We start from the raw sequence: 17397 nt of genomic DNA, 5'->3' as shown, positions 1-17397 counted from the left end.
AAAAAAAAAAATTTCTTGTCTTTGAACGTATTTTTAGCAAGTTTCAAAAACGAAATTGCAAAATGTGTAACTGTCCCTCGCAACGGTATTTTATAAGGAACAGTTTTAAAAAAAAATCAGCCGGAAAGGTCGCTTCCTCGCCTCATAAAATTACAATAACTGTTTGGAAAATTGCAAACGTTTGACATCATTCTGTCTTTGTCTCTCCTCCGATTGATGTATCTCCCTCTCTGTCACAGCATCATTAGAGAGACAAGGATCTACCTATCCTTGTCCCAGAGCTTCCTACTTTCTTCGCAACTGTCGCTGAAGTCAACTCGGAGTTTTGCTGGGTCTCCTGCGCACCCTTAATAATACTTATTATCCAATAAAAAAATGATACATGGGGAAGATCACATTTTTTATTTCTTCGGATAGTTTCGTAATTTATTCAAATACAAAATATTCATATAAAATGTTTGTTGTTTTTTTATGGTTATTGTATAGAATATTATTCGAATGTGAATATCCTTTCCAATGCAGTTAACATCAATAGTTAAAATGTTAGATTGTAAATGATGGAAGTAATTCATTCTTCATGTACAGAAGATTAAAGCACAATCTATATAGTTGTTTCTTTAGTATTGACTATCATTCAACTAAATATCCTGTTAATAAATAACCACCTGTGTCACTAGTTAAAATGTCAGGGTGTGTCCTATCTGGTAACACTTGATAAGAACGTAGAAAATTAGAAAACAGTCTTAAGTTAATAACATTTTGTCTTTGTTTTAACATCATATATGTCTCTTGGAGAGGTTCTCGATATATGTGAAAAATTACAAACGGCCTAGATACTCCCAAGAAAGGTAACAGGGCGGTTACAATATTCAAAGGATGTTCTTTAGCTACAATAACTAATCCACGAGCTTTCACCTTCTGTACAAGATCTACAGCACATTGGGTTTCCAATAACCATTTTGGTTTCTTTGCTGGTACATCTTCCATAGAGTTACCTTCCTCTGACTCATCTAATTTTCGTTTTGTTGCTGTTGAACAACTATTCACACTCTCTTCTTTAGAAGTCTCATTATTTTCTGTAATCTTACTTGTATCACTAACACTTTTTAAACATTCTTTATTACTAGTCTCCTTGTTCTCAGAGATTTGATTGTCTATACAATTTTTATCTGAAACATTGCTAGCATTCTTTTTAATCTTTTTTGTCCAACTATCGCGTGGTTTCTTCAATGTTAGAATGTTATTTAAAACTGCGCTTTCACCTTGATGATACAACCTTAAAAAGCTATAGATATTGACATTAATCAATCTGTCTAACTGTTCTTTAGGAAAGTTCATAGCATGAACAATTGTAGCTTGAGGCACATTTCCAGGATGCAAATTAATTAAATGTCCAGCTGTATTCGCTCCAATTCTATTTAACATTGCAGCTGTTGGTAAACCTTGAGACCCACTATTATATAAAATATACAACCCATCTGATTGAACATCACTATATGATAATAACTGTGCCAATGCATCCATCCTTAAGTTTCCAATTTTATTATGATCTAACTTAAAATATATGCTGTGCAGAGAACTTATATTTGGTTTACATATGGTTAAATGACGAAGATACTTTTGTTCTTTCTTCTTTAGATACTTTTCTTGCGAATATTCTGTTCTTTCCAAGAAAGACTTATTATTTTCAATTAAGCTGCCCACAATCTCTTTACCAGTTTTACCAGATTCCTGAAGCCGAAGGATTTCTTCTTTGGAAAGTTTCTGTGAATTGCCATCATCAATGATGGTACGATTATCATTGCCACTGGACAGTGTACTTAATAAATCGTCCCATGATTCAGTTTCTGTCACTTCTTTCAGAGAAAACGATCGTTTTCCATCTTTTGATGGTATCATCTCAAAGCTGGTCCAAAACCGTTTCCCAATAATTTCACGCATATCCACTAGGTCCTTTCCTAGCATTAAACTTCCACTAGCGGTAACCTTATAAATTTTCTTAAAATTCAATTTCTTTACTATCACATACTTTCCTACGGTAATTATATCTTCTTCAAATTCGCACATGTTTCTTAATTTCATGGAATCCTTTGAAAACACACGTTTTCGTAGGTTAGGTTGGCGTATTATATTTAGGTTAGAACTATAACCACATGATAGTGTTGTGCATTGATTTGTAATCCTTTAATTTGAATTTATTTAATTCTTGCACAGTGATTTATATGCAATGTTATATTAACATAATTAATGAAAAAAGTATTTGTACTGGAATGAGGTATATAGTTTATATCCAAATTACTGCAAATTACCTCGTAGCCTAACCCTACTGTATACTGTACACTGGCATATACACCATCTGCCAGAGAATTGACATGTACAGATAAAATTATCAACATCATATTTTTACTTCGTTATGCCATTCTTATTTTTGTACAGTGAATAATTTTAATAAATATTTTTTTTTTGTTCATTTACATATTATATTACAGTCTTTTAATTTCCTATGCAATTAGTTTTTTGTTGCAGTAAATAAAAAGAAATGCTTGTCTATAAAGAATTTCAAGCAGTTGTGCTTGCTGGTGGAGGAGGATCTCGTATGACAGAACTTACTAATGGAAAACATAAATGTTTGTTGCCAATTGGAAATATACCGATGATTTGGTACCCCCTTCAGCTATTGGAACATGCTGGCTTTAAAGAAGCAATTGTTGTTGTATCTGAAGATATGGAACATAATGTATTATCAGCCTTAAACAGACTAAATCTTAAAATTAAGACAGACATTGTTGCTGTTGAGGATGCAGAAGACCTTGGAACTGCAGATTCTATCAGACTTATTCACGAGAAAATTTACACTGATTTTTTAGTAATTTCTTGTGATTTGATTACCAATGTTGACATATGTGAAATTTTAAACCTGTACAGAAAACACAATGCTAGCATTACTGCATTGATGTTACCTGTGCCTAAACTACCAGAGGATTTTGTAACTCCAGGCCCTAAAAATAAACAAAAACCTGAGACTGATTTAATTGGTATAGATAATGAAACAGGACGTTTGATTTTTCTGGCTTCAGCTTCAGATTTTGAAGAAACCATTAATATTTCTCAGATACTTCTAAAAAAGCATACAAGTTTCACTATTCATTCAAAATTAATGGATGCTCACTTATATGTTATTAATAAATGGGTTTTAGATTTTTTGGTGCACAATAAGTAAGTAATATATAGAAAAGCCTTGAAAATAAGGCTTCAATGTATATTATACATGATAAATTATTCTCTTTTGATAGAAATTTTAGTACACTGAAAGGCGAGCTTCTTCCCTATATAGTCAGTAAACAATTGTCTAAACCTCCTAAACAATGCATGGATGATAAAAACACTTCTATAGTAGGAGTAGATTTAAAAAAAGATATCTTCCGTTTTGCTGTTGAGAAACCACTGGATGAATTAATCAGAAAAATGTCAGCATACAATGATCACAATACTGATTTAGAGGATGCATATCACGGAAATATAATAAGATGCTATGCTCATATTGTTAATGGAAAATTTGGTCTAAGAACAAACACCATACAAATGTATCACCTTGCCAACATCAAGGTAAATATAAAAAAAATTTTCAGTTTACAATTTCATATTAACAAATTATGTATTTTAGATATTGGATTTGTGGAGTAATGATGATAATAAACAATCGTGTATACCACGCATTGCAACAACAGCAACTATACATAGCACACAGATGCAAGATTGTCATGTAGATGAGAATGCTTTTATCGATGAAAAAACATCCCTCAAACAAAGTTACATTGGACCAAATGCAGTTATCGAATCAAAGACTAGAATATCGCAAAGTGTAATAATGGAAAATGTAACGATTAAACAGAGGTAATTTAATGAAAAATTGAATGAAACGATTGACTTGAGAAATAGGTTTGGCTACATAGAAAAGTAACATTCTATTCTGTAATTCACTGCTTACAGATGCGTAATACATAATTGCATACTATGTAATGGTTGTATTATCGAGGAGGGTACAGAATTAAAGGATTGTGTAGTTGGATCACAACACCTTGTGACCAGTGGAAGTCAACATACTCGCGAAGTTCTTACAGACGCCGACAAGCTCATAGAAATTTAATTATAATTGTATTGCATACATCAATTGCTTAAGTAATAAAGCAAAGCTTGTATTTTTTATTGTACTTATTAGAAGAAAATAAAGACCTTGAGCCACTAAATCGAGTCCATTGAAATAAAGTTTAGTATAGTTCAATTGGGTTTACTAGTGGCGCCATCGGTGGGAAAACGCTCAAGTTTATAGTAAAAATAGTTCAAAATAGTTATTGAAAATAATTTTTTCAATATTCATTATTTTGTTTCGTTACATTGCTTTATATTATGGCTCGGGTACTTCGGGATCGCTAAACCCGTACTGTAGCTTCATTTATAATCAAACATAGCTACAGCTCCTAAAGGTAACAATAATTATCGACACTTTAGTTAGTGGTGCCATCTTATAAAAATAGTGGGAACTATTTTCACTATAAACTTGAGCGTTTTCCCATTGATGGCGCCACTGGTAAAAAAGCCACTCACCAAACTAACACCACTGAATCGTCATCCCTTTTGACGTGTTCCTTCGTGCAAAATGGTGAGCGCATATTTGAACAATTGAGATCTATTTATTGCAAAGCAATCATTGTAAATGATTATATTATAAACATATAATATGTTTTGTCAATTCTCATAAAAATAATATATGATAATAGTTGTGATAAAAAATGTCGAAATAAATACATTATTAATATTATGTGGTAGTGGAGGTTATGTATGAAATGTTTACTAGTCTTGACACGCGGTTTTATATGACGAAGAAATTGAATGAGAATACAAATTCTGTTCAATTTGGAAGTGTTTAATGTCGTTAAACATTTACGTTTAAATCCGACGATTTTGATGTTAATAAATCTTAACTTATCATTTAACCATTTCACCGTTGCTAGGCCACGTATGTCCCAGTAATTATGTTCCAATGGTCTAGTATAATCACTACTTTTTTCGTTTTCTCATATTTCGCCCACGTGAAAATGAATGACAAAGCCATAGAAAAGATTTTTAAATGCTTCGAAAAATGCAATCATTGTTAAAAAATATTTGTTTGCAGACAAAGGGTACATCAAGTTTTGGTAAGCGGCGGAACAAGACGCACACATTGTGCAGACGATGTGGTCGTAGCTCGTACCATATTCAGAAATCACAATGCGCGCAATGTGGATATCCACAGAAAAAGATGCGATCGTGTAAGTTGTATGTGTGTGTATTAGAATACCCAACACATAGAAATTTATGGCCATTAAATAAAAAAAATAGAAAATAATAGATTTGATAAAAATCAATGATCTAAATATACTCATCTGAAATATTTACAATGATAAGTAATACAATGTACATTTCTAGATTATATAATTATATTTACTCTGAAGATAAGTCGAAACATTGTAATAAAAATAGCTTGGTTAAGGTAATTAAGATAAAGATGTTTGCCTAAGCAATTGCATAGGATTGAAAAAAAAACAAATTTTTATAAAAATAAATAAAAAGAACATAGATACATAAAATTGAAAGGAATATTTAGAAGAAAAAACAATTGTTTCTTGATATTAAGATTACTTTTTTTGAAGATAGTGGGTTAAAACATTCTAATCCAACTACAATAATTTTCGTCGCGTCGTTAAAAATGTCATTTTTTGTAAACAGTAACTGTAGTCAATCAACACTTACATATTTCAGATAACTGGTCGGTGAAAGCCAAAAGGAGGAAGACTACTGGTACTGGCCGTATGCGCTACTTGAAGATAGTTCGTCGCAAATTCAAGTAAGTTTACCAATAAATATTACCTACAACAAATACTACCCCAGGTTATTTTATACTTAAGTTTTCTTCTATCAATCTTCTTTATTTTTCCAGGAATGGATTCAGGGAAGGTCTGCCAAAACCAAAAGCTGTAGCAACTAAATAATCATCACTTTTGTCATTGTGTTGTATATCTATAAGATTTTGACTACTAATAAACAATAAAAAACACCAAGAAGGTATTTTATATTATTTTTCTTTTTAAACAATTCTACCGTTTTTAACTTTAACCGATTGTACTTGAAGATAAACAACAATGACACGTGCATAACACTAGTCGACGCGACGGTTCACTGATCACATTGTTAGTATTTTTTCCAGGTAGAAAATAAAAGAGATAATGCACAAACATGTAGAAAGTACTGCAGAGTGGGGTTGCCCCCACTATGTATGGTAGAATGTTTGATTGTGTGAGACGCTATAATTGTCACCGTATCGCCAATTTTATACTATTAACTCGCGGATTTATAGTGCACCATGATAACTGCTACATTCGTCAGTGAAATTTGCTTCGAAAACTTAGCTTTTTAGTTAGTTAAAACGGTATGTTACGGGGCCGTGTTCAACCAAGGTTTCGTCTTCACAAACATCAAAGGATCAAGAATAATCGCATTATCATATAGCAGTAAGAGAAATATTAGAAAGAAAATTTTTTGAAGTTTTCCTTCAATTAAATTGAAGAGAATCGTCTTGTAAGACAAGGGTTTAGGAAGCAACCAACTCAGTTAAAGAATTCTGCAGTAGGAAGATCAGGATAAAAAGGATTGCTGATTAGAGTTCATTTTGCAAATGACTGTTTGGCGGAAATTGTTTGGTGAGCGTAAAAGTAGTCTTAAAAAAGTTAATACGAGAAATTTTGTGAAATATGAAATAGGTTTACTTTTACAAAAGATCTAATGAATGTTTTGTGTATCCTTAATCCCAAGGCAAATACCTCCTGGTCACGAATACGGTGAGCTGTGGTTTGATGATGGCGACAGCAGACATTTTTCAACAACGCAGCGAACACTGGAAGAGAAACGGCAACTATTTCCCAGGTGGAAGCCACGTAATGGCAGCAACTCTGGAAGCTGATCATGAGGAGTTCAGCAACCTAGTGGCTTCTGGCAAAGAAATGTACGTGCACGATTATGTGCGAACTAAGAATATGACAACCGTGGGTCTGGTTCAAGGTCCTTTTCATCATTGGTTCTACATGCTCTTGGATAAAGTATTACCCGGCAGAAACGCATTATCCGTCGTTAAAAAAACCTGTATCGATCAAACCATAGCAAGCCCCACATGTTTGGGTATATTTTTCATTGGTCTTGGAATATTGGAACACCGCAAAATCGAGGAGATCTGCCAAGAACTAAGACTGAAGTTATACGACACGTGGAAAGTATGCAAGTTATTCTACAAAGAGTTATTCATTGATCTATATATAAATTTAGTTAACACTTAAGTAGTATACTTAGGAATACTATAAATAATAGACTACCCTTAAGGTTGATTGCTGCTTTTGGCCTCCGACGCAGTTTGTGAATTTCTTCTTCATACCCTTCCGGTACCGAGTGCTATATACAAATTTCATGACCATGATCTACGACGTTTTCTTATCTTATATGAAATATGTAAGTATCGTTTCACCTGGTTCTACCTTTCACTACCAATTTTTCAGTATATTTTACTAGTTATGGTCTTTTTTCAGGACGCTGAATACCAGTAATGAGAAATCTCAGGGCTAGTCCAACCGAAACGATCGTACAAATCATTACGGTTCTATTCATTTTTTCATTCATCAATTATTAATCATCTATAACTGTAAACATAAGACTATAAGTTTACAAATGTAAAAATAAGTATGTAATATAACCAAAGTATACAAAGCAATTTTGTTTTACTTGTGAATAAAGAATGTTACACAATTCCGTTATCGTGTTTGGGAATCATTGGTATCCTTATAGTTAGACGCGACTATACGATAACGTTAAGCGCAATAACTTCTGCATGCGTTCGGTTACATTGCGATTGATAAGAATTAAGATAAAAAAAGGGAAAGCAAAACATAGCATCCTAATACATTTGTTTTGCTATCATGCAAGTACGAAGTATTCTTATCAATATAATACTGGGAATTAATAGCTCAACTCGTATGAAGTTATTAAAATTCATTTTAGGCTTTGTGCAAACTTCATATAAATATATATATATATATATATATATATATATTTCATTAATGTTCCATAATTATGATTATTGTAGACCTTTTTTCTGAACAAGACTAAAATTATAGACACAAACTTGACATAAATACGCGCATAGAGCTCGTTTTGATTTTATTATTAAATTATTAAAAGTCTAATCAATAAATTAAATATATATTGTGTAAAAAACAATACTTCCTTTATTACGGAAATATAATTAAAATTAGAAAACGATAAGTCGTAAACAAACAAACGATTTCTATTGCGACATAGCTTTTCATAAAGTCCGATTTAGGAATATGTACGGGTATCTGGCAGTTCTGTTTATTGTTTCACTCGGTTTATTGTTTGTATTTACATTCAACTGATCGCTATTTGCTCGCTGGCGACTGTCGGCTTAGAAGACTTTGTAATCCCGTTGCCGCCGAATGTCAAACAAAAGCTGTCACCCTAATAAACAACTTCCTTTCAATGAACGGTTGTAACCAGTGATAACAAAACTGAACAAAAATTCCATCAAGATGCATCAGACATCGACGTGTCTCATACACGTCATGCAAATAAAATATTGATAAGCATTCTATTAAAACTCATTTCAATCAGAACAAACATATATATATATATATATATATATATATATATATATTCATATCAAGTTTTCATCTCTAATTTCTTCAATAATTCTGCATGGAGCACTAATGAAAATATATACATGAAGTTTGTATTAACATGAATTTGAATAATCTAATAATAAGTTAATTAATAATAAAATCAGTACAAGCTTTAGAGTTTAGACACTAAACTTTAGAGAATAGGTAAACTATCACATTATATTTTGTACTTATTAAAAACATCAATTACATTTGAATATAATTCAAAAATTGATAGATAAATGTTACACGAAAATAAATAACGAATAAAGAGATAAGAAACAAAACCTTTATATAAGTAGTAAAAATTGCATAGTCATATAATTAAATATTTCATTTGCTCATCCGTGTAATTGTTTACGAAATGGAGGAAGGTCCAAAACTCGGGCGGTGCCAAGAAGTATTAACCCTGAAAACATTCATTATTAAAATAAAAGGAAAGAAGGTCTAGATTGGGTGAAACTAAAGTGATACAATTTTCGAATGGATATTGCATTTAAATCTAGGTTAGCGCACTCATTCCAATGTTCAAGTTAGGTTATATCTAATATAATTTTTTTTCATAACCTTTCTAATTACAAGAAAAGAATGAATTACCGCTTCCAATCGTGTACATTATGGATTTTCCAATGTTCCCTTGGAATTTTTTCGAATGATACGAAACGTACAAGCCGGAACCGATCAGACCGCAACCGCTGAAAATTCTACAACCAAGGCAATCTCGATTTCGATTGTTAATTATGCTGTTCACTGTACCCGTTGTTTCTTTCATCATTACTTTATAAAAATATAATGCAATATTAACGAGATGTATATAAAGAAACTTCGCAATTCCAGAATACTACGATTTTTTGCAGGTTAGGTTTTAAATCGCCATATTTGTTTATACCGATCGAGTTGAGAGAAATCGAACTTGACTGGAATTTTAAATTTTTCGCGGTTTTTTTATTTATTTGTTGTATAAAGTTTTGTTTTTATTTGTAAATAAATACACAGAAAAATATCATAACATATAAATTTGTTCAATTAATCGGATAACTTAAAACCCTATATTTTATTTGCAACCCTTAAATTAATTGCAATTATTACAAATTATTTATAATAATCTAAAACTATATTTGTTTCTGTTTAGAGAAACGTATCACATTCCTTCTTTAAACTTTCGAAAGAATGTAAAAGAATCGTTTATCTTATAATTTGTGTATTTATTTAAGTATAACGCTGTTGATTATTTTATTTAAACGTGAGCGAACATACAAAGTTGGTCGTTATTTTCCGTAATTCTGATTACTTGTTTCTAATCACATATCGAAAAAACCAATAAATAAAATTTGACAAAATGTAAAGGTTGTATGAAGTTTGAGAATTTCCACTGTTTCTTCCTGCTATTTACTCTATGAGTTTCTTCGCTTTGAAGAAACGTCTCAAATAAAATACCTGCCAAGTAGAGAGCAAAAATAACCAACACGTGGAAAATATACTGAAATATAACACCCGACTATTTGTTGCTTCTGAAAATTTAAAAAACCATTAATTACTATCTGTTTTATATAACAGAAAGAGTATACAATGACCTCACCGTTAGTGTCTGTCATTTGTTCTTCGAATTTTCGCATTTGAGCAAAATCATGAACAATAGCTTCTGATAAATCTTCCAAACGTTTTAATTCTACTTCAGAAGGTTTCAGTCTTGCTGCTTCACCTATCTGTTAATAGAAGTATTTGTTTACTTGTTGTGCCCTTAAGAGCACTTAGAAAGCAACAAAAATTCAATTTGTTAAAGTCAGTACAACAAAAAATGGATTACAAAGTCTTTGGATATACTCTGGAATTAGTGACACATACAGAGAACTTCAAATTTTGTTAGAAATATTTATGAATTTGTCCGAACTATCTATGTTTCTTTATCGTTTTTGTTAACATTTAAAATCTAACTGATAAACTAACTCGTATTAAAATCCATGCTATTAAAAGTCTGATGTCTAGATAAACCAATTTCTCTACATTACCAGCTGTGTATCCATACAAGCCATATATAGAACAAAAAAACGATGAAATATTGTAAGATAGGAGATATAAGAGAATAAAAATGTAAAATGCAGTAGTAAAAGTAAAAGAAGGTAGAAATGAATGCAACTCAAATGGATCATATAAAAAATACTTACTCCTTCATAATTCTTTGCTCCAATTCCATGTTTAGTAATTAAATAGATTTCTTGTTTGTTTTCCTTAGTATCTAGAACATTTGTCTTATTACAATCACAATTATATGATTATACCTATCGTCGAAAAATATTTCGTACATACTGCCTGAGAAAGATGGTTGTATAGAGTGTGTCATGAAGCAAATCTCGTACATGTCATATGACTCTGTGACGAATGTGAATTTCAATACTTTTCCATGAGGTATATCGTCCTTTCTGGATAGGATATGTCCCGAGGAATCTCGTATCTACAACGCAAAATTATTATACTGTTAGTATATCGTTACTTTAAAACAGTCAAACATAGAAAACAACATATGTGAGTTAAGGTTAATCGAGCATAACCTCCAAATGCCATAAGACGATAATCAGTAATTTTTAATTGAATTAGTGCACCAAGACTTACTATGTGATCAGTTTTAACAGCCGGTGTGACAGAGACTTCATACTCTCCAGCAACCAGAACGTTTGCAAGAACTTCCTCTTTTAAGCATTTCAACGAATTTGGTTCCAAGTAAAATCTTATACAGTGTCCATACGCGAGTAACGTCGCGAAAATAAATAACACGCCTTGCATTTCAAGGCAATCCGTTTAGACACTACGTTTAATAATTTTCAACGAAAGCTCTAGATATTAATAAAATATTCAACGATTTGTTAACGACGAACCGTCAACATACCGATGAGTTGGCAGCCATTGAATAATTTGCTGGATAGTGGATCACGTGACGTACTAAACACAACACGTGTAACGATGTAATTTAATATTTTATCCCTAAAATAAAATTCCTAGTACCATTTGATATGCAATAACAAAAATAAATAATAAATAGACGTTACGGTCGGTCAGCCAATACAAATTCCATATCTAATCATAGAGTAAGAAGAAAATGTTAACTTGTGAGTTGTGGGATTCGGTGACTTTTATCAAGTAGAAATAACGATGCGTTGATGTATTGTTTGTTTGGAAGCACGTCACAGAGAAGGGAACCATTACGTAGTGCTAACTGTCAAGAAATTGTTTTCCAGTTACGTTAATTGTCTAAGTGGCCGATTAAAAGAATATAATTTTGATAAAACAATTATTTTGATTGTACGACAATGGAGAAAAGACCTTTGAATCCAGGTGCTGACAACCCTCCGCCCTACGCCGAAGCTATATCTCCAAAACGTAAGCATTAGGATGTATTCAAAGATTTAATTGAATGGTAATTCTCTAATTGCTATTTCAATTTTAATCGTTTTTAGAGCAGATTTTTGGTTTAAAAATATCGATATTCTAAGCGAGCCTCATTCTAACAAGGAATTTTACTACTATGAAAGTAAGCTCGATTTAACCTAGCCCTAATTAAAATATAAATTTTTGTATGAATTATGTTTTATATAGCAAATTCTACGTGGCAACCACCTCCTGGATACAGTTCCACGCAATCTGGAGGATCTGCTCCATGGCCATTGCCTCCAGGTTACTATCCTAGCACTGGTGCTACTAATACTTCTAATTATGTACCATCTTACGGGTCAACACAGTCAACTACTGTCATTGTGCCTGAGATCATTTTAGTTGGTGGATGTCCTGCTTGTAGAGTGAGTATACTTTTATTTTATGAAAGGAAGCATCAATGTTTATGTTCATAAATTTTTCAATAGCCATAGACAGTTTCTATAAGGATGTCTGCTCACTCCAAATGGTATTCACATACTCTATTTTTTATTTATCAAACTGCATGATTTCTATATCTTGCTCTTAATACCTTTCATATAGAATATGTGACATTATACAAGTCCATAAGCTCTTTGCACAAATATTTATCAATAATCTAGATGTTGTCTGCCTTGCATGCAATTCATTGTACAACTTTCTTCTATATAGTATGCTTTGAATATCAAAAACTTTGTTGTGAATCATTGATAAACAATGGGCTTAGAGAAAGTAAAATTAAATCTAAGGTGAGCAGCTTGTCCCATATAGCTATCAGAGTGTCAAAAAGTGTAAAAAAAATTTGAATTCAAGATCTGAAATTTGGGTATTCGTTCAAGAAATAAGCTATTAAAGTCAAATTTCAAAATGTAGGTGGGAGTAATGGAGGATGATTATACATGTCTGGGACTACTGTGCGCAATTCTGTTCTTCCCTATTGGAATACTTTGCTGCTTGGTCTTAAAAACTCGTCGCTGTTCCAATTGTGGAGCCTACTTTGATTGATACATTCTTATAAAAGTGATGTAATAGTTGTAAAATTGAAAACTAGATCCATTGTTAGCTTAATACTAATACAATTATAATTATACTCTAATATGTAAGAACAAATATGTTATATTAAGTTTGTAAGAAACTTGTGCAACCATGCATTTAATGTGTACAGTTTTAAATACTGTTGTAGTATAATTTAGTACTCTAATCACACGATCAAAAACTTAATAGAAACTATAAAATAATTGACTAATGTATTAATGGTAATGTATCAAAGAACATAAAGAGGTACATTGGGAACAAATTGCATTGAAACCTTTAGGAAATTATTGTTTTAGAAAGTATTTTTTATTTCCTAATGGAATGATAGATATGTAATTTGCTCCCAAAGTTAACGACCAATTAAATTAATTTGATGAAATCTTCTTTAATGCGCGAGGCGATTTGAAATACTGTAAAATACTAAGTACCTGATAATACAGAATATTTTTCTAACTGATCATATTACCAATTTATTTATAAAAGATGTATTTGGCTAAGAACTATCTCTGTAATGAAAGAAATTATTGTTAAGATTTATTAAATTATTGTTGCTATTAACCTCCGATGAATTTTTAGAAACTTTACAATAAATAATAAAGAAACTGTTCAATTGGTTATGCGTTAAGATGACCTTGTTTAATATTGGAACTTATTGAATCACACCCTCCGCTTTAAGCGGAGTCTTACTACTCTTACTGTATCCCTCATTTGCAGCTGTCCAACAAACCCATGAATTTTCATGAGAACCGAGGGGTTTGAACATTTTCGTTGTTAGTATTTTAAATAATCTGTGTCTATGATTCACACAGATGATTCATTTGCAATTGATATTCGGCGTTGAATGCCGATCGTAATTCAAGAAAGTTTCGTCTTAATAACATCTGACACCGTACACGCTTCACATGAATGATATGTTCCCATCATCAGCATGCATGATTCCTTCATGCATATTTGTATCAGATATATATATTTTTTTGCGTGTTGTTAGAGCCTGCACGATTACTATGACACATTATAATCTTCTACAGAAAGTGGAATTCTTCACCTCCACCTGCCACAGGAATTTCCCAATTCATCAAGGTTTTATCCTGTTCCGTTATAGAGACGTAAAAAAAAAAGCGGGAAAGGAAAACCAGTCGCTTTTGTGAATAAACGCGCCGAAGGTAGCTAATGCGTAACTATCTTGTCCTTGGTCAGTGCACAATTAATACATATAAAGGAAGCTACGAGCACTCATGGCACAGATCAAAGGGAACCTCGATGCTCGAAACATGCCGGCGAACGAGGAAACTTCCAGTGAGATGAATCAGGCGGTACCGCGAGTAACAGTAAACTTAGAGAAGTCCTCGGGGAATCCCGTGACGTTCAATGGACTTCCGAACAGTTTTCCTCAATCAATGAATGAGAATGAAAATGTCTGCTCAGATGATTGTCAAGACCCTGTCTTTGCTGAGGATATTAAAGAAGATTGCTGCTACAAGAGCTTGCCTGTTCGAAGACTCCATGAGAAGTTCATGAGGAATTTCGTTGACCTTCTTCTGGAAGATGCAATTTTTAAGGTAAGATCGAGTTTTGTTAAATAGTTGAGAAAGTGTGTGCGATATTTCGTGGGATAATTGTAATAATATTTTTCTTGTTTCAAGTTATTAAAACTCAATCCAATTTAAGACTTTATATTACAATAAATGACCGCGTATAATAGTTCGATGAATTTGTCTAAACAAATGATATTTTATCAAAAATGAATCGAAGTTAATTAAAAAAGAAAAATTGTCACATTATTAAATAAAAGTAATGCAAACACCGCAGACCTTTGCTCTCTTCAAGAGTAAATGTGTAAAACATGTGAAAAATGTTTTTTGTTTAATTGTTTTAAAGTTGGCTCGAGTAAGATTACACAACTCAATGATAAATGTAAATCGTAACAGAGCATTAAAGACTTTGTATTTAAATGGAACAAAAACGATAATTCTTGACACGTATCCGTGAGATGGAATGCATAAATTATTGCGTGCTAACGATAGCCGTAAATTTCTTTTTATTTCAACGTGATTGGTAACCAGTATAAAATTACGCGGAAGTGTAACATTGTATCTTTATCTATTTTCTAAGTACTTGTGGCAATTGAATAATTAATGAAAATAATACTTCAAATCGCTAGCAACGAGTACTACTATCTAGAATGTAAATGTTGGTCAAGCTACGGGGAAAAAGTGATGTGAAAAATGTCAGTAATCATTGAGAAACTGAAAACTTGATTTCCCTTACCCAGTTGGTTTCTGACCGTGACTCAAACGTTTGCTACGCGGACTTTTTTGTTGCATTATGTCAGGAACTCATTAATGCGGCACAGTCAATTCATGGACAAAAAATTGCGCCGCAATAGTAAGCAAATCAGGAGCTACGAGAATTCTCATTAGCATCAGGAAATGCTAACAAAAATTGTTTATTATTTATGAAAGTGGAATACTAAAATTGATGTTATGTATTAAAATCATCGAAGTTAATAGTGTGGCGAGGTCAGAGATGAGTTGAAAGTTTAATTAAAAGATTCCAATAGAAAATTACTTACTTTGGCCATATTCCAGGGAATCTCGAGGAAGAATCGAGTGGTGGAGTGGATGGAGCCTAAGGAGCTTCATTCAGCCATTGATCTGACACTCTCTGATCAAGGAGTCTCTCACGAGAAATTGCTTTCTCTGGCTCGCAACGTGATCAAGTATAGCGTAAAAACGGGTCATCCCCGGTTCGTCAACCAGCTGTACTCCAGCGTGGATCCTTATGGTCTCCTAGGACAATGGATGACTGATGCTTTAAACCCCTCCGTGTATACCTATGAGGTCTCTCCAGTGTTCTCCTTGATGGAGGAAGAACTGTTGAGAGAGATGAGAAAGATACTCGGTTGGGAAGATGGCAGAGGCGATGGCATATTCTGTCCGGGTGGTTCAATCGCTAATGGATACGCGATCAATCTGGCGCGTCACTATAGGTAATGATATTTTTTTCCGTGGAAGAAATCTCTTGATCTCTCAAGTTCACATTGGTACCAAATTGAACCACTCTTCGTCATCTTCAGATTCCCCCATCTAAAGGAGTCAGGTCTTTCCGCCACTGGCAGACTAACAGTTTTCACCTCCCAAGACGCTCACTACTCAATAAAGAAACTCAGTGCGTTTCTGGGAATAGGAACTAGCAACGTCTATGAGGTTAAAACGGACCGCAGAGGGAAAATGTGCGTTGCAGACCTGGAGACTCAGATCAACAGAGCCATCAGCGAAGGTGCGACTCCACTGATGGTATCTGCCACGGCAGGAACAACAGTCTTAGGCGCGTATGATCCCCTGAGGGACATAGCATCCATCTGTAAGAAGTACAACTTGTGGTTTCACGTCGATGCTGCTTGGGGAGGGGGAGCATTGATATCTGCAAGACACAGACACCTTTTAGATGGTGTGGACCTGGCAGACTCTATTACTTGGAACCCTCACAAACTCCTTGCGGCGCCACAACAGTGTTCAACGTTGCTGGTACGCCATGAAGGTCTTCTACAGTCGGCACACAGTTCAAACGCCAGCTACTTGTTCCAGCCAGATAAGTTTTACGACACCTCCTTCGACAGCGGCGACAAACACGTCCAGTGCGGTCGTAGAGCAGACGTATTGAAGTTCTGGTTTATGTGGAAGGCCAAGGGCACTCTAGGTTTAGAGAAACATGTGGACCGTGTCTTCCAGCTATCCCGGTACTTCACAGAGTACGTGAGACGCAGGAAAGGCTTTCAATTGCTACTGGAGCCAGAGTGCACAAACGTTTGCTTTTGGTACACGCCTCCCTCGAAGCACCACCTGGAAGGTGAAGATCGATTCAAAATGCTTCAAAAGATTGCGCCTACCATAAAGGAACGCATGGTGAGGAATGGTTCCATGCTGATCACTTACCAACCGCTCAGGGAGCTGCCCAACTTCTTCAGACTTGTTCTGCAGAATTCTGGATTGACTGAAACTGATATGAGGTTTTTTGCTGAAGAGATAGAGAGGCTAGCCAATGATTTGTAGAACTGTGCAGGGTGGTGATGTACAGGTTGGCTGTTTGCAAATAAGATGTAGATGTTAGAATTATTTATAAGTAACGACTATGTGAAATTAAATATATAAATACGTTTATGTTATCAAAATTTTTCTGAATCTGTTCAAAAGCATAA

The 17397-nt window shown here is 33.5% G+C and overlaps 7 protein-coding genes across 10 annotated transcripts; 5 read left to right on the top strand and 2 right to left on the bottom strand.

The window, feature by feature from the left end:
* Positions 1–385: 385 nt before the first annotated feature.
* Positions 386–2082, bottom strand: LOC128893025 (tRNA (adenine(58)-N(1))-methyltransferase non-catalytic subunit TRM6). The gene has a single exon (XM_054153743.1). It carries the CDS (start codon positions 2080–2082, stop codon positions 631–633), a length of 1452 nt encoding a protein of 483 aa, XP_054009718.1. The 3' UTR covers positions 386–630.
* On the top strand, positions 1928–4211 carry LOC128893027 (translation initiation factor eIF-2B subunit gamma). Of its 3 annotated transcripts, none has more exons than XM_054153748.1 (5): positions 1928–2038; positions 2514–3216; positions 3294–3606; positions 3665–3894; positions 3991–4211. In XM_054153748.1, the coding sequence occupies exons 2-5, from the start codon at positions 2540–2542 to the stop codon at positions 4145–4147; spliced, it is 1377 nt and encodes a 458-aa protein (XP_054009723.1). In that variant the 5' UTR covers positions 1928–2038; positions 2514–2539; the 3' UTR covers positions 4148–4211. The 3 variants fall into 3 exon arrangements, with proteins under 3 accessions (XP_054009723.1, XP_054009721.1, XP_054009722.1); XM_054153746.1 differs by lacking the exon at positions 1928–2038 and adding an exon at positions 2136–2275; XM_054153747.1 differs by lacking the exon at positions 1928–2038 and adding an exon at positions 2144–2275 and having other exon boundaries at positions 2527–3216.
* Positions 4212–4574: 363 nt separating this feature from the next.
* LOC128893051 (60S ribosomal protein L37) lies at positions 4575–6095 on the top strand. Its single transcript, XM_054153786.1, has 4 exons — positions 4575–4660; positions 5174–5309; positions 5800–5884; positions 5978–6095. Exons 1-4 carry the CDS (start codon positions 4658–4660, stop codon positions 6027–6029), a joined length of 276 nt encoding a protein of 91 aa, XP_054009761.1. The 5' UTR covers positions 4575–4657; the 3' UTR covers positions 6030–6095.
* A 13-nt stretch (positions 6096–6108) lies between these two features.
* On the top strand, positions 6109–8733 carry LOC128893044 (mpv17-like protein 2). The gene is made up of 4 exons (XM_054153776.1): positions 6109–6737; positions 6850–7304; positions 7411–7536; positions 7614–8733. Exons 1-4 carry the CDS (start codon positions 6713–6715, stop codon positions 7629–7631), a joined length of 624 nt encoding a protein of 207 aa, XP_054009751.1. The 5' UTR covers positions 6109–6712; the 3' UTR covers positions 7632–8733.
* Positions 8734–9794: 1061 nt separating this feature from the next.
* LOC128893043 (transmembrane emp24 domain-containing protein bai) lies at positions 9795–11684 on the bottom strand. Its single transcript, XM_054153775.1, has 5 exons — positions 11370–11684; positions 11067–11211; positions 10925–10995; positions 10339–10465; positions 9795–10270 (listed from the first exon to the last, which is right to left on the bottom strand). The coding sequence occupies exons 1-5, from the start codon at positions 11538–11540 to the stop codon at positions 10149–10151; spliced, it is 636 nt and encodes a 211-aa protein (XP_054009750.1). The 5' UTR covers positions 11541–11684; the 3' UTR covers positions 9795–10148.
* A 140-nt stretch (positions 11685–11824) lies between these two features.
* LOC128893049 (brain protein I3) lies at positions 11825–13816 on the top strand. Its single transcript, XM_054153784.1, has 3 exons — positions 11825–12134; positions 12351–12550; positions 13038–13816. The coding sequence occupies exons 1-3, from the start codon at positions 12065–12067 to the stop codon at positions 13167–13169; spliced, it is 402 nt and encodes a 133-aa protein (XP_054009759.1). The 5' UTR covers positions 11825–12064; the 3' UTR covers positions 13170–13816.
* LOC128893023 (cysteine sulfinic acid decarboxylase) lies at positions 12408–17356 on the top strand. 2 transcript variants are annotated; one of them, XM_054153738.1, is made up of 5 exons: positions 12408–12550; positions 12614–12654; positions 14397–14758; positions 15788–16188; positions 16276–17356. In XM_054153738.1, exons 3-5 carry the CDS (start codon positions 14435–14437, stop codon positions 17249–17251), a joined length of 1701 nt encoding a protein of 566 aa, XP_054009713.1. In that variant the 5' UTR covers positions 12408–12550; positions 12614–12654; positions 14397–14434; the 3' UTR covers positions 17252–17356. The 2 variants fall into 2 exon arrangements, with proteins under 2 accessions (XP_054009713.1, XP_054009712.1); XM_054153737.1 differs by having other exon boundaries at positions 14228–14758.
* The last annotated feature ends 41 nt before the right edge of the window (positions 17357–17397 follow it).

This window comes from Hylaeus anthracinus, unplaced genomic scaffold (assembly GCF_026225885.1).
Source record: "Hylaeus anthracinus isolate JK02 unplaced genomic scaffold, UHH_iyHylAnth1.0_haploid 2, whole genome shotgun sequence".
Lineage (NCBI taxonomy): Eukaryota > Metazoa > Arthropoda > Insecta > Hymenoptera > Colletidae > Hylaeus > Hylaeus anthracinus.
The sequence above is the reverse complement of the archived record's forward strand: the minus strand, read 5'-3'. Positions and strand labels throughout refer to the sequence as shown.

Coding starts and splice junctions, on each gene's coding strand:
- LOC128893049 (XM_054153784.1), top strand. CDS start 12,065: ATGGAGAAAAGACCTTTGAATCCAGGTGCTGACAACCCTCCGCCCTAC. Junction 12,135..12,350: donor CGAAGCTATATCTCCAAAAC/GTAAGCATTAGG, acceptor TGTTTTATATAG/CAAATTCTACGTGGCAACCA. Junction 12,551..13,037: donor GTGGATGTCCTGCTTGTAGA/GTGAGTATACTT, acceptor TTCAAAATGTAG/GTGGGAGTAATGGAGGATGA.
- LOC128893025 (XM_054153743.1), bottom strand. CDS start 2,082: ATGAAATTAAGAAACATGTGCGAATTTGAAGAAGATATAATTACCGTA.
- LOC128893043 (XM_054153775.1), bottom strand. CDS start 11,540: ATGCAAGGCGTGTTATTTATTTTCGCGACGTTACTCGCGTATGGACAC. Junction 10,466..10,924: donor GAGCAAAGAATTATGAAGGA/GTAAGTATTTTT, acceptor TTCTATTAACAG/ATAGGTGAAGCAGCAAGACT. Junction 10,271..10,338: donor ACAAATGACAGACACTAACG/GTGAGGTCATTG, acceptor TTAAATTTTCAG/AAGCAACAAATAGTCGGGTG.
- LOC128893027 (XM_054153748.1), top strand. CDS start 2,540: ATGCTTGTCTATAAAGAATTTCAAGCAGTTGTGCTTGCTGGTGGAGGA. Junction 3,607..3,664: donor ATCACCTTGCCAACATCAAG/GTAAATATAAAA, acceptor TATGTATTTTAG/ATATTGGATTTGTGGAGTAA. Junction 3,895..3,990: donor AATGTAACGATTAAACAGAG/GTAATTTAATGA, acceptor CACTGCTTACAG/ATGCGTAATACATAATTGCA.
- LOC128893023 (XM_054153738.1), top strand. CDS start 14,435: ATGGCACAGATCAAAGGGAACCTCGATGCTCGAAACATGCCGGCGAAC. Junction 14,759..15,787: donor TGGAAGATGCAATTTTTAAG/GTAAGATCGAGT, acceptor GCCATATTCCAG/GGAATCTCGAGGAAGAATCG. Junction 16,189..16,275: donor AATCTGGCGCGTCACTATAG/GTAATGATATTT, acceptor CGTCATCTTCAG/ATTCCCCCATCTAAAGGAGT.
- LOC128893051 (XM_054153786.1), top strand. Junction 5,310..5,799: donor ACAGAAAAAGATGCGATCGT/GTAAGTTGTATG, acceptor TACATATTTCAG/ATAACTGGTCGGTGAAAGCC. Junction 5,885..5,977: donor ATAGTTCGTCGCAAATTCAA/GTAAGTTTACCA, acceptor TTATTTTTCCAG/GAATGGATTCAGGGAAGGTC.
- LOC128893044 (XM_054153776.1), top strand. CDS start 6,713: ATGACTGTTTGGCGGAAATTGTTTG. Junction 6,738..6,849: donor TGTTTGGCGGAAATTGTTTG/GTGAGCGTAAAA, acceptor CTTAATCCCAAG/GCAAATACCTCCTGGTCACG. Junction 7,305..7,410: donor AGTTATACGACACGTGGAAA/GTATGCAAGTTA, acceptor ACTACCCTTAAG/GTTGATTGCTGCTTTTGGCC.